The 14786-nt window shown below is 54.4% G+C and overlaps 1 protein-coding gene across 1 annotated transcript in view; it reads right to left on the reverse strand.

Annotated features, from left to right (window-relative positions):
• TTLL8 (tubulin tyrosine ligase like 8) overlaps window positions 1–12916 on the reverse strand; it is a 31663-nt gene extending 18747 nt beyond the window's left edge. Inside the window, exons 1-6 of the mRNA XM_052640657.1 lie at window positions 12559–12916; window positions 11904–11996; window positions 7732–7823; window positions 2754–2892; window positions 2095–2168; window positions 145–273 (exon numbers count right to left, since the gene is read on the reverse strand). Of these exons, the coding sequence (XP_052496617.1) occupies window positions 145–273; window positions 2095–2168; window positions 2754–2892; window positions 7732–7823; window positions 11904–11996; window positions 12559–12916 (885 nt within the window). The remainder of the gene's footprint in view (window positions 1–144; window positions 274–2094; window positions 2169–2753; window positions 2893–7731; window positions 7824–11903; window positions 11997–12558) is intronic.
• Window positions 12917–14786: the final 1870 nt, after the last annotated feature.

A 14786-nucleotide genomic window follows, 5' to 3' on the forward strand; every position in this document is an offset into this window, starting at 1 on the left:
GGCCAGGCCAGGAGCTTCCAGTCCTGGGGAGGAGCTGCGAGGTGACCGGCGCCCCATGGGGCTGTCCAGCTCTGGAGGCACTGGCATTTCAGGAGGCAGGGCGCTACCCCCCTGCCTGGAGCCTGCCCAAGTCCCCCCACTCACCTTGGTGGTGAAGGACGCAGTCTTCCCATAGTGGTTTAGCATCTGGTCGCAGCTCAGGCTGTGATAGTCGATGACGTCCCTTTTGATTGTCCAAAGGAAGTAGGGCGTTTCGTTTTTTACCAACCTGGACTGGCAAGAAGAAACCTTTATCAGTACCCAGCATCCAAGGCTCACGTCTCTGAGGGTAGGGCAGGCCCAAGGTGAAGGGCTCGGGGTTTAGGTTGAGAAGCACGTGTGGTTCCCATGCAGCTCCATTCCTGACGGCAGCCTCTCACGTTCCTTGAGGGCCTCCCGCCGGCCCATGTGGAGCCGCTGTGACCACACAGGGCTTCCCACGCGAGGGGACGGGGAGCTCGGACTCCGGGCGGCAGGGGTGGCAAGCGGGGTCTATGCTGCCCACCCCGCAGGTGCTCGCTCCGGGACACGCTGGCCGCGGCCCCGGGAGAGCCCCCTCCCCGGCCGCCAGGACGCAGGCTCCTCTGCCGCCCCGAGCCATCACGGTGCAAGGGCCCAGGACCACAGCTGAAGCAAGACTGGGAGTCCTTGGTGTCTGTGCTCTTCTGCTTGGTCAAAAATTCTAACCAAAGAGATATGAGGAGGGGAAAAGATTCTCCACGATCCTGCCCCTGGACATGACCCGAAAACCTTGGAGAAGACCCTTTGGGTCACGTCCGCAGACAGCATGTCAGGACCACCTGATGCCCGTGGCTCAGGTCAGCCCATCTTGAGCCCGGTGTTCCGGCAGGATGGCTCCTCCCGCACAGCATCACACAGCGCTGCTGCGGGGGCGCGGGCCGGGGGGGCGGGCCAGGGGGGCGGGCCGAGGCCCCTACTGGGGCCAGGCTGCCAACGCCACTTCCAAAGCTCACCGGACCCGGGTCCCTGGACTCGGGCTCACGCCCTTGGTCCTTCCTCGTGCTCTCAGAGTGACGTGGCAGCTCCTGCAGCCACTTGCCCAAGTAAATCTCTTCTGTTACAGGGTGTGATGAAGCATCACAGATGGATGTATAGAGAGCATGGGGGCTACCCAGGCGCCCGGGGGGAGGCCTGCCTCCGGTCCAGAGCTAATACTCCTGCCCCCCAGGCTCCCCACACTCCCGACCCACAGCACCTCCCCAGCCTCGTGGTCGATTCGCAGAAAGGGATCCGTGCCAGGAATGGGCATGATGCACCCACCGGCCTGTCAGGCCCTTGCCCGCTTTCCATTCGATCAACATTCTCTTCTGGTGGGCGGGCGCTTCACGTACTCTGAGCAGCAGATCTGGGCAGTCACACGCCCTGCAAATTTCTCCCCGAGGGACTGGTCTTTGTTCTGTTCACAGGGTTTTCTGGGAGCCGGCAGCTCTGTATGTCAGTGTGGTCGACGCATCCCATTCTCACAGTGCACGCTTTCTGGCCTGGTTTTAACTTTCTTTTCTTCCCTTGAGTCTCAGCGACCCTCCGTTACCTGCCAGCAGCCTCCCACAACCCCACGCAACTGCCACCCTGTCCACCGCCAGCTCTGCCCAGCCCATGATGGCTGACCTGCCGCCCAGCCAGCATCAAGGCCTAGAGCCCAGTCCTAGGTGCAGCAGACTGCACCTCCACCATCGCTGCCTGGGGGCTGTGCAACCCCGACCCTCGAGGTCTCCACAGATGGCAGGCTCAGCTCGTCTGCTCACACGGGAGCACAGACACGGGGCATACGGGGAGGCACACACGTGGACACACAGACACGGGCACACGGGGAGGCCCACATGGACGCACAGACACGGGCACACGGGGAGGCACACGTGGATACACAAAGGGCACACGGGGAGGCCCACGTGGATGCACAGGGCACGTGTACAAAGGCGCGTCCTCCAAGCTGGGTGTGACTGGGGCTTTGCCGCCGCCCCCGCCTCCCAGGGTGTGGCATAGAGGAGGAGGTGAGAGCCTGGCCGAGGCTCCCCAAGAGCCCACAGGACCTACCATCACATCGTGGACGTCGTCTGCTTTCTCCAAAGCCACATCTTGATTCTCTTTGCCTTCAGCACGTTTGTTTTCTGCAAACACAACATACAGGAAATCAGAGAGTCACTGACCACAGCCAGGCCCACCACTGGGCCCAGGGCAGAACAGCGCCCCCACGGGTCCCATGAGGAGCCCGGCTAAGTCAGGCTTGGGCCGTGGTGCCCCCCGAGCGTCCACTGAACGGACCTGGGCCGTGAACTGCGTGCAGGCCAAGTAGAGTCCCTGGAGCCAAGGGGGTGCAGGCTCTGTGGGGAGGGGGCACAGGCCTGGCTGGGCTCGGGGAGGACGAGGCGGAGCAAGTGCGGCCGGGGGCCAGGCAGGGGCCAGGAGGGAGCTGGGCCCAGAAGGCCTTCGAGGGCCAGGCTGCCGACGGACAGCGGACAACATCCAGGCATGGGGAGGCCTGGACGTGGATGGGGAGACACATGGAAGTGACCAGAACCAGGGTTTGAAAGGGGTTGTCGCCGCCTGGACGCCTGGGGCGGGGCCGAGAGGGCAGCCCCTCCCCTGGGCAGAGCCACAGCACAGGGCCCGCAGCTCCACATGGAACCCACGCACTCTGGGTCTCCGTGACAGACACATGCATTTCACGCAGAACACACACGCCGATACTCTACCTGGCACTGCTTCCCCGTCGCCGTCAACGCTTGGCACGAGATTGGTCAGAAAGTGGAACTTCTTTTCCACCCAGCCCTTCCTCCGCAGGGTGGTCCGGATCACTGGGTAGTGTCCGCAGATGGAGAAGATCTTCTTTTCCTCAAATTGCAAGTGTATTTGAAATTAAAGAATGGAAAACGAGTTAAGCCTGTCCCTGTAAGAGGAGTCTGCAGTCAGGATGAGGGATGGTCCTGGTGGGAAGGTGCTCCATTCCACTCTGAGAATCAGGGCAGCTGCCAGGGTGGGGCAGGCAGCCCCCAGGCAGGCCCACGTCTGCTCTGTGCCCACGGCCCCGGGTGTGGGGGCCTTGCACACACAGGCGCTCACACTCACCCAGAGGAGGCACAGGCAGGACCCTGGGGCTTCTGGAGGCTCGGACCTCAGCTCGGGGCAGGTTGAGGTCTGAAAGGCGGGCCTCGGGGCGGGCCCGGGATCTGTGCGCTATGTCTCTCTTTCCTGTGCAAAGGTGACTGTCCCACACACTTGGGGACGAGGAGGTGCTTGAGGTTTGAGGAGGGCTTGGGGGGGCAGTCAGATGCCCGGGAGGGGCCAGAGGGGCGGCGCCCCCACCCAGGGCCGGCGCCAGGGACGGGGGACCCCACCCACTACGGTGGGGATCAGCCAGCTGCCTGGGGCCAGGCAGAGGCAGACAGCCCTTTGCTTCCCAGGGGACAGTTGAGCAAGGAGAGGGATGTTCACGTGGGGGCCCGGCGCCCACGCTGCTGAGGACCCACCTGAACACATCTCGTGGGCGGCGGCGGGGACCAGGGCCGTGGGCGGCGGTGGGGACCAGGGCCGTGGGCAGCAGTGAGCCTAGGGCCTCATGAGCTTGTGAGAGTGGGACGGGGCAGGGGCAGGAGTGGGAGGCGGCTCAGACTCACGGGGTCCCTAATCAGACTCTGAATTTGAAAGGCAGGTGACCCTGGGTGGGCCTGGCCTAATCAGGGGTGCCCCTGAAAAGAGGGTCAGAAATGGAGAACAGCAGGGACGGCCTCTCCCCACTGCTGGCTCTGAAGGTGCCGCACGTTCTACAGTCTCAGGGAAATCAATCCTGCTGACAAGCTGAGAGAGCTCCGAGGGGTTCCTCCCGCTGTGGGCCTCCCGATGCGACCCGCCAGCTCGGTGCCTCGACAGACACTGAGCAGAGGGTCCGGCCTGGTCCCTGGCCCACAGGAGCCGGGAGAGAGCACGTGGGTGTGTCTAGGCAGCTAAGGCCGTGGTGGTCCGTCACACAGCACTGGCGGGACGGCCAGGACCACCTGCCAAGGACGTGCGGGCTTGTGGCCAGACGCTGGCAGCCCAGCTCCAGTGCCCCCTCAGGGGACCGCGGGGCTCCTTCTGCTCAGAACACGGGTCTGGAGCCTGGCCTGCCCCGCTGCAGGGCGAGGGCCGTGCACCACGACAGGGGCCGCGGTGAGGAGGGGCGGGGGTGACGACGGCAGCAGTCTCGGCGCCCACAGCTCCGGCAAGACTCCCTGCCCACATCCCCAGGCTCTCTGCTGAGCTAGCGTCAGACTGAACGACTCCAGAAAACTGGACTGGCTGTAACAAGCCAACAGAGTACAGAACAGAAGGGAACTAGAAAAGGGCAACACGGAGGACTTCTAACACAAGTGGGAACATGCAGTTCTAAAAGGAGTCAGTCCACAAGGAGGCAGGGAAGGAGAGGAAAAAGGAGCAGAAACCGAATGGATGAGACCCCTCGGGAATATGCCAGCACTGTAATTATGGACAAACACACAAAATGCTCCAGTAAAAAGGTAGGAAGTGCCAGACTACATCTTTTTCTTATCTCAATCTATGCTCTTCACAAGAGAAAATCAAAAGTACAAGCCTACAGATAGGTAGAGAATAAAATGATCCAAGTATGAAGCAGAGTAAGCTTTGCGACAAATATACATCACTAAAGTAAAGAAAAGCATTGTCCAATGTGAAGCAAACATTCCACTTGGCATAATACATTTGTCTGCACCCATTAACAGAACTATAAATTACAAACAGCAAAAACTGGGAGAAACACAAGCAGACAATTCCACAGTTGCACCAGGAAATTTAACATGCTTCTCTCAGTAAATTAAGGAACACAGAGACAAAACAAAAATGAAAACAAACCCCTCAAGTCTGGAGGACTTGAAGAACTCAAATGAAAACCTCTTCCCTGATGACTGTGAACAGAGCACTCTACACCAACATCTATATACATTAACAAAACGCTGGGCAGAAAGCAGGTCTGAATATATTTCAACAGAAATATATTATACCAATTACATTCTCAACCACAGTTAATCAAACCAGAAATCAGTAACAAAATAACCAGAAACAACCTTCTTTATCGTTGTCCAGTCGACTGCTTAGCCATGTCCGACTCTTTGCGACCCCAAGGACTACAGCACGCCAGGCTGCTCTGTCCTCCACTATCTCCCAGAGCTTGCTCAAATTCATGTCCATTGAGTCGGTGATGTTATCTAATCACCTCATCTTCTGTTGTCCCCTTCTCCTTTTGCCTTCAATGGTTCCCAGCATCAGGGTCTCTTCCAGTGAGTCAGTTCTTCACATCAGGTGGCCAAAGTATTAGAGTTTCATCTTCAGCATCAGTCCTTCCAACAAATATTCATGGTCGATTTCCTTTAGTATTGACTGGTTTGATCTCTGTGCTGTCCAAGTTTTCAAAAGCATCAGTTCTTCAGCACTCAGCCTTCTTTATGGTCCAACTCTCACATCTGTACACGACTACTGGAAAAACTGTAGCTTTGACTATATGGACCTTTGTCGGCAAAGTAATGTCTCTGCTTTTTAATATACTATCTAGGTTTGTCAGAGCTTTCCTTCCAAGGAGCAAGTGTCTTTTCATTTCATGGCTGCAGTCACCATCTGCAGTGACTTTGAAGCCCCCCAAAATAAAGTCTGTTACTGTTTCCATTGTTTCCCCAACTAAAGTGATGGAGCTGGATGCCATGATCTTCGTTTTCTGAATGTTGAGGTTTAAGCCAACTTTCTCACTCTCCTCTTTCACTTTCATAAAGAAGCTCTTCAGCTCCTCTTTGCTTTCTGCCTAAGCTGGTGTCATCTGCAAATCTGAGGCTATTGACATTTCTCCCAGCAGTCTTGATTCCAGCTTGTGATTCATCCAGTCAGGCATTTTGCATGATGTACTCTGCATGTAAGTAAGCAGGGTGACAACATACAGCCTTGATGTACTCCTTCCCAATTTTGAACCAGTCCATTGTTTCATGTCCAGTTCTAACTTCTGCTTCTTGACCTGCATACAGGTTTCTCAGGAAGCAGGTAAAGTGGTCTGGTATTCCCTTCTCTTTAAGAATTTTTCGCAGTTTGCTGTGATTCACACAGTCAGAGGCTTATTATAGACAATAAAGCAGAAATAGATGTTTTTCTGGAATTTCCTTGCTTTCTCTATGATCCAGCAAACGTTGGAAATTTGATCTCTGGTTCCTCTACCTTTTCTAAACCCAGCTTGTACATCTGGAAGTTCTCAGTTCACATATTGCTGAAGCCTAGTTGGAAGGATTTTGAGCATAACCTTGCTAGCATGTGAAATGAGCACAACTGTGTAGTAGGTTGAGCTTCTTCGGCATTGCCCTTCTTTGGGACTGGAATGAAAATGGACCTTTTCCAGTCCTGTGGCCACTGCGGAGCTTTCCAGACTTGCTGATGCAATGAGTGCAGCACTTTCACAGCATCGTCTTTAGGATTTTAATAATCTACCAGTCTAGAAATTAAGAACCACACTTTTAAGTAACCCACTATCAATGAAAATAGTCCAAACTGTTAAATACTTTGAATTCTATCTCATCAAAAATACTACAAAATGAAATCTACTGAAATGCAACTAAAGCAGTACTTAGAGGGATATTTGTAGCCCTAAACGTTTATATGTTTTAAGGTCTCAAAAGAAAATCTGAAGTTAAAGCTAAAGGTTAAATTCTATTTATAGGAAACCCCAGTAAGGACAGTGATAGGAAGCACAGAAAGTTCATCCGTGGTTGCCAGGATTTGGGAATAACTAGGGCAAGCGGCGGCTTCCGAGAGGGCGGCTGTGCTCTGCAGCGGCCGCGCCGGCCGACGCGGGCCTCGTGTGCCTCCTGCTCTGTGCTTCTCTCCAGGCGCATCTTGCCCATCGCAGCCCCAGCTGCGCGCTTGCGGCCGGTGCACTCTCACGTGCGCTGTGCTCCGGAAGGACATCAAGGGCCGAGCGCGTCTCCACATGTCACCGTCTGTCGGATCCCTCGTGCTTCCCCACAGTCCTGGCCTGAGCGCGGCGAGCGCACGAGAAAGAAGAGAATCCCGTTCTCAGAGTGGAAGCTGTGGAATCATCTGAAGAATGCTTGCCCTTCCTTCAGTTCAGTTCCGTTCAGTCACTCAGTCGTGCCCGACTCTTCGCGACCCCATGAGTCGCAGCACGCCAGGCCTCCCTGTCCAGCACCACCTCCCGGAGTTCACTATTCCCCCCAAATGCTCCCATTCTGACGAAAGGTGGGCCTCTCCCTTGGGGAGGTGGGTGGGTATCCCCGGGGCCCATACGATTACCAGAGCTCCTCTCACACACAAGCGCTCTCGCCACGTCACTTGGGGGCCTGGGCCGAGAGTGGGACGGTTTGTGCGTCACTACGAGTCTGTCCCTTGTCTGAGACGTGTGTCCACAGCTGCAGTCACATGAGGGGGACACAATGGCCACGTGGTTGCATGAGAGATTTCTACCGTGTACGTGTCTACACTTTTTGCATTTCAAAAGTATCACTTAGTTCAAAAGTAAGGGTATAATATAAAGGAACTCTGGCACAAGCCTCACGCTGGGGCCAGGACTAGGGGCATACCTCAGCTGCAGGGCACGTCACAGGCTACAGACTCGCTCTACAAACTCCAAAATGAATTCCATTCTTAAAAAGAACCCGTCCCCACTGAGCCCCAGAGAGTATTTACCTTGATTGCCTTGTCCGTTAGTTGTTTTGCTATTTTCAATCTGTCTAATCTGGGGGAAGAAACCAAGTCTTGGCAAACTCCTTGTTTTAATTCTGTAAAAGAAAAACACACGTGACGGCAAAGGCAAGACCAAACCAGTTACATTCAGACTCAGGAGACACCAGTCTGATCCCTGTGTTCAGCCCCCCGTGGCACTCAGCCGGCCCTCAGAGACATTTCATAAACTTCCAAACGTACACACTTAATAATAAGTCTTCAAATATATGAAAACACAAGTGGACAGAGATTTTTTTTTTAAAGACATAGAAAATTCAAATTCATATTGAGACACTTCAATGAACCATTTGTCTCAGTAAAGGAAGGGCTGCCCAGGTGGCGCTAGTAGTAAAAAACCCGCCTGCCAATGGCTTAAAGCTCAACATTCAGAAAATGAAGATCATGGCAACCGGTCCCATCACTCCATGGGAAATAGACGGGGAAACAGTGGAAACAGTGTCAGACTTTATTCTTTCGGGCTCCAAAATCACTGCAGATGGTGACTGCAGCCATGAAATTAAAAGACACTTAATCCTTGGAAGAAAAGTGATGACCAACCTAGACAGTATATTCAAAAGCAGAGACATTACTTTGCCAACTAAGGTCCGTCTAGTCAAGGCTATGGTTTTTCCTGTGGTCATGTATGGATGTGAGTTGGACTGTGAAGAAGGCTGAGTGCCGAAGAACTGATGCTTTTGAACTGTGGTGTTGGAGAAGGCCCTTGAGAGTCCCTTGGACTGCAAGGAGATCCAACCAGTCCATTCTGAAGGAGATCAGCCCTGGGATTTCTTTGGAAGGAATGATGCTAAAGCTGAAACTCCAGTACTTTGGCCACCTGATGCGAAGAGTTGACTCATTGGAAAAGACTCTGATTTGGGGAGCGATTCGGGGCAGGAGGAGAAGGGGATGACTGAGGATGAGAGGGCTGGATGGCATCATGGACTCGATGGACGTGAGTCTGGGTGAACTCCGGGAGATGGTGATGGACAGGGGGGCCTGGCGTGCTGCGATTCATGGGGTCGCAAAGAGTCGGAGACGACTGAGCGACTGAACTGACTGAACTGGAGGCAGGAGACGTGAGACAGGAGTCCGAGCCCTGGGTCAGGAGGATCTGCTGGAAGAAGGCGTGGCAACCCAGGCCAGCGTTCTTGCCTGGAGGATCGCGTGGACAGAGGAGCCTGGTGAGCTACAGTCCACAGAGATGCAAAGAGTCAGACAGGACTGAAGTGACTTAGCACAGGCTCAGAAAAGGAAAGCATAAACAAAGAATCATTAAAATACAGCAGATTTGAATCAATCAGCCGTAAATGACACCCAGAAATCAAATCCATGGCTGAGGACACATTGTCTCTTCACACACCTCTTCCAACACAGATCATATACTGGGCCACAGGGCCTCCGCAAACTTCAGTGGATCAAAATGATACAGATTAAATTCTTTGCCACTGAAGGAAACTAGAAATTAATAACAAAATGGTAACTAGAAATTTTTCTAAATGTTCAAAAATTCAGTTCAGTTCAGTCGCTCAGTCATGTCTGACTCTGCGACCCCACCGTCCGCAGTCTGCCAGGCCTTCCTGTCCATCTCCACCTCCCGCAGTTTACTCAAACTCATGTCCATTGAGTTGGTGATGCCATCCAGCCATCTCATCCTCTGTCGTCCCCTTCTCCTCCTGCCTTCAATCTTTCCCAGCATCAGGGTCTCTTCCAATGAGTCGGCTTTTTGCATCAGGTGGCCAAAGTATTGGAGTTTCAGCTTCAGCATCAGTCCATCCAGTGAATATTCAGGACTGATTTCCTTTCGGATGAACTGGTTGGATCTCCTTGCAGTCCAAGGGACTCTCAAGGGCCTTCTCCAACACCACAGTTCAAAAGCATCAATGCTTCGGAGCTCAGCTTTCTTTATAGTCCAACTCTCACATCCATACATGACCACAGGAAAAACCATAGCTTTGACTAGATGGACCTTTGTCGGCAAAGTAATGTCTCTGCTTTTTAATATGCTGTCTAGGTTGGTCATAACTTTTCTTCCAAGGAGTAAGCGTCTTTTAATTTCATGGCTGCAGTCACCATCTGCAGTGATTATGGAGCCCCCAAAAATAAGCAGCACACTTTAAAAATAAAGCATGGCTCAAAGGAGAAATCAAGTGGAAATGATGAGGACTGTGCAGTGATGAAACTACGGCCCACCAAGGCATTAGAATACAAACAAAATTGTGATTAGAGTTCTAAGAACACAAAGGTTGCTAATATTTGAAAATCCATAACATAATCCATTGATACAGTAAATAAAAATATGCAGAAGAAAACATGATTAAATGTAACAACTGTTCATTTTAAAACTCTCAGTAAACCAGGAATAAAAGGGAACTTCCTTTCAAACTTATAGCAGCAAGAATTTATGGGTGTTTAATTCCTAATTTTTGTGAATGACAACTTAGAACATACTACTTGTACACTTTAAAGGGAAAATATTAACCAGTGGGGCTTAGAGGAAGGTATCCTGGTGAACCTGGATCCATTTAGGACTTCTGTTATAGAAATATAAATTCAGTTCTAAAATGAAAATTAGTATTTTTAATAAATTTGCCAAAGAAAATCTGACAGCTAAAGAAATACGGAAAAGTAAATCCTGGCTTTTTGTTTTGCTTTTAAAAAAACTTATAGCAACATCATACTTCATGGTGAAACACTGAACACTTTCCTCTGGAGTTCAGAAACAAAAAAAGATGTCCGCTATATCACATCTGCTCAACATTATACTCAAAGCGCTAGAAAAGGAAATAAGAGGCATAAAGACTGAAAAGGTCTGCAGGTGATGACTGTGTATGTAACACATTTAATTGTTAGAATTAGTAAGTATATTTACTAAGGTCATCAACCACCAAGGCAGGAAAATGAACTCAACCGTATCTGTATAATCATCACGTCACAGGAAATAGATGGGGAAACAGTGGAAACAGTGTCAGACTTTATTTTTTTGGGCTCCAAAATCACTGCAGATGGTGACTGCAGCCATGAAATTAAAAGACGTTTACTCCTTGGAAGGAAAGTTATGACCAACCTAGACAGCATATTCAAAAGCAGAGACATTACTTTGCCAACAAACGTCCGTTTAGTCAAGGCTATGGTTTTTCCTTGCTCATGTATGGATGTGAGAGTTGGACTGTGAAGAAGGCTGAGCACCAAAGAATTGATGCTTTTGAACTGTGGTGTTGGAGAAGACTCTTGAGAGTCCCTTGGACTGCAAGGAGATCCAACCAGTCCATTCTGAAGGAGATCAGTCCTGGGTGTTCTTTGGAAAGACTAATGGTAAAGCTGAAGCTGCAGTACTTTGGCCACCTCTTGAGAAGATTGACTCACTGGAAAAGACACTGATGTTGGGAGGGATTGGGGGCAGGAGAAGGGGACGACAGAGGATGAGATGGCTGGATGGCATCACCAACTCGATGGACGTGAGTTTGAGTGAACTCCAGGAGTTGGTGATGGACAGGGAGGCCTGGCATGCTGCGGTTCATGGGGTCGCAAAGAGTCAGACACGACTGAGCGACTGAACTGAACTGAGAGACAATTAGAAAATGGAACTCAAAAATGCCATCCACAGTAGTGTTAAGCATGGACTATCTGGGAGTGATTCTAACAAAGAGGTGGTACATACTTGTAACTAAAAGTGGGAACCTTGCCGACAAGATTGAAAGAGTTGATGTTCATGATCGGGATACTGAATACTAAGATATTAATTCTCTTCCCATCTAATCTATATATTCAGTGGAATCACACAGCAGGACTCGTCTGTGTGTGTGTGTGTGTGTGTGTGTGTGTGTGTGTGTGTGTGTGTTGGGGGAGGGGTAAATTAACAATTGATTTTAAAAATGCAAAAGTCCAAGAAACCCTGAACACATCTTGAAGGAAAAAAAAGAGAAATAGTGACTTATGAAGTTATTGGAATTAAAGCAGGTGGTTTGATGTTAGGATAGGCAGATAGATCAATAGAACAGATGGAGGCATCCAGAGCCTGAACTTGACAGTCACTTTCAGGAAACCCAGGGCAAGGGGCGCAGGACAATACTGACTAGATTCTGCTCTTTGCTCCCCTTCCAACGACGTGGGCTCGGATGGCAGCCTGTTCGGTTCACCTGGCTCCATCCCTGCTTCAACCTTGGCCTCCGGCACCTCGTCCTTGCTCCCTTCCACCACCTCGTCCTTGCTCCCTTCCACCACCTGGGCCCCTGCAAAGGGGTATAAGCGCAGGATGGAAGGAGGGAGCATAGACTGGGTGGAGGAGGGCAGGAAGGGGAGGTGTGAGCAGGGGGGAGTCTGGGGTGGAGGAGGGATTCTGGGGTTGGGTGGGCAGGGCTGGGGTTGGGGAACAGGGCTGAGGTGGAGGGAGAAGTCTGGGATTGGGGGCCTCTGGGGTTGGGGGTCCTGGGGTTGGGGGGGTCTGGGGTTGGGGGAGTCTGGGTTTCGGGGGCAGGGCTGGGATGGAGGAGGAGTCTGGCGGGGTGTCTGGGGTTGAAGGGCAGGGCTGCGGTGGAGGGGGAAGTCTGGGGTTGGGGAGTCTGGGGTTGGGGGTAGTCTGGGGGTTGGGGGGCAGGATTGGGTTGGGGAGACGCAGGTCCGGGCCCCCAAGGGCGGGGTTCAGAGGAGGAGGGCTGGGCGGGCCTGGAGTTCTAAAGGAAGGGTAGGTCTGGGGCTCCGCGGGAGTGGTCTGGAATCCCGGGGGCGGGGGCGGGGTAGGGCAGACGGCGGGCCCAGGCCTAGGGTTCGGAGGGAGGAGGGCTCACTGCTCACCCGGGGCTGTCTGCGTGCCCCCGGCCCCCGTCGCGCTGTCTCGCGTCCTGCGGTTGCCCCGGGCGACGGACCCCAGCGGCGCGGCGCATTGTGCAGCCCGGGGGCGCCAGCGGCGGAGCCGCACAGGCGGGGCGCCGCTGCCGGCGCGGGGCGTGGGGCTTCGCGGACGCCGGGGCGGCGGGGTGCGGCGGGGGCGGCGGCGGGGGCGGCTCCGAGCGCGGCGGCGCGCGGTGGGCGTCGGGGGCGTGGGGTCCCGCAGGCCACGGTTGAGGGCACCTAAGCGGCGCTCCGGGCGGGGGCTGCAGTCTGAGACGCGGCCGCGGCCGGGGTGCGGACCGGGGCGCGGGGCACGGAGCATGGTGTCCGCGGGGAGGAGGGCCCGCGAGTGGCATGCGCCCAGCCCGGGGTCACGCAATCCCGCCTCGCGCGGTGTCGGGGTCACACAGAGCCGCCTTGGCAGTCAGAGCGCCCCCAAGTCATAAAGACCCGAAGGTCACACACCTGGGACCCCGCCCTTGCAGGATAAGCCGACCATCCAGGTCAGGCTCCGCCCCGCGTAACATCTAGTGTTTCTCGGGAAGACGACCCCAGCCCTCCCGAGCTGTGCCGTCTTCGCTGGGTCACTCGTGGGGCCTGAGGTGCCGCCCCGGGAGTTCCGAGCACCAGCCAGCAACCCGGCCATCCAGATGTCCAGCCTCTCTGGTCCAGCATCTTTGTAGAGGGAGGGGTGAACAGGAAAGATCCACCTACCCCAACAGTGCCTTGCTCCTGGTAACGTTCCAAAATCTAGATGTCATCTTTATTTGGTTTAAACATCTTTATTTTGCACTTAACTTCCCAAGATAACCCAAAAGCGAGGCTCTGTGCCCATTCTGTGGGGGAGGGGCCTCTGGGGGGAGGCGCCAGTGCCTTTCCAGTCTCCAGCCATCCCACCTGCAGACTGGCTCAGGGCTATGGCAAGTCATGAATTAAAAGCACCCCTCTCCCCATGCTTTACCTCAGTCGTTTCAGAACCTGGGCACAGAGACGCAGGGCGACCCGAAGTAAAATAGGCCACTGGCCACAACGACGTGTTAGCGTTTATTGCTCAGGCAGTACTACATTATATCACACAAACGCACACTGACAGACAGGACTACGCAGCTGTAAACCCCACTCGTGCGAATGTCCCGAGCTCTCTGGAGTGCGGAGTGCCTGTGCCCAGCCCCCAGGGGCTCACGCCAGCTCTCAGGCTCCAGCTTCCTGGCCCCTAGAGACAGCCATGTCACCCGCGCTATCCCTGTGGCTTTCTCCAGCCCGAGGAGCTGGGGAGGGGAGGGGGCCCCCACGGGCTGCATGTGGGTGGGGTCTGCTTGTGTGCAGGCAGCCCCTCAATGTTCCCGTGCTTGTCTGGGGACTTGACCAAGGCCTGTGTCTGCCCGGCCTGCCTGGGACACGAGGCCCTCAAGGCACGGAGATGCGGCCCGTCCATTTTCAGGGCCGTGGACAGCGGCCCATCCGGAGAACACCGAGCTGCCACAGTGGTCAGGGTGGACTTCTGAGTTGTTGACAGAGGCTTCAGGACAAGAACATGCTGATCAGCACTGAGCTGGGTCTCTACTGGCTGTGCAGGACAGCCCAACACGGACCAGGGCCCTTCCGGAAGAACTGGGTTAAAGTGTAAAAAGAGGTCAGAAACACAGGCCCGTGGGTTTCTCATGGGGACACCACGGGTTGAGTGGGGGCTGCCCGCGCCTGTAGCTCTGAGGGTGCAGCCCCGTGGGCTCTGTGGGCAGGCAGGAAGCAGCTCTGCCCCCTTGGGGGGGATTCGAGGCTTGGCAGGCTGCCTCCTCGCCTGGAGGATAGGAGGCGCGGAGATGGGTAAGGTCCACGCAGGGCGGGGCACACAGCAGGTGCAAAGCAAAGCAGGGCAGGGAGGCCAGGCCCGGCGCGGCGAGCACACCTGCAGCCTGGAGCCCGGGGCTGCCCAGGGGTCAGCACCAGCAGGGCTCGGCTCCGGCCCGGCCCTTCCTCACCAGGGGCCCCATGCCGCGGCTCCTACGGCCAGGCCACCTCGGCAGCAGTGAACTGATCCCCCCTCAGTAAGCACAAAGCAGTCAGCATTTGCCTATTTCAAAATTAAACCACAGAAATGAGAGAACTCCACCTTGAACCCAGCGCCCGCAGGAAGGGGAGGGGCAGGCAGGGCTGCAGCTCAGAGGCAGCTGGCGTCAGGCTGCCCTGCCTCG

This window comes from Budorcas taxicolor, chromosome 5 (assembly GCF_023091745.1).
Source record: "Budorcas taxicolor isolate Tak-1 chromosome 5, Takin1.1, whole genome shotgun sequence".
Taxonomy (NCBI): Eukaryota; Metazoa; Chordata; class Mammalia; order Artiodactyla; family Bovidae; genus Budorcas; species Budorcas taxicolor.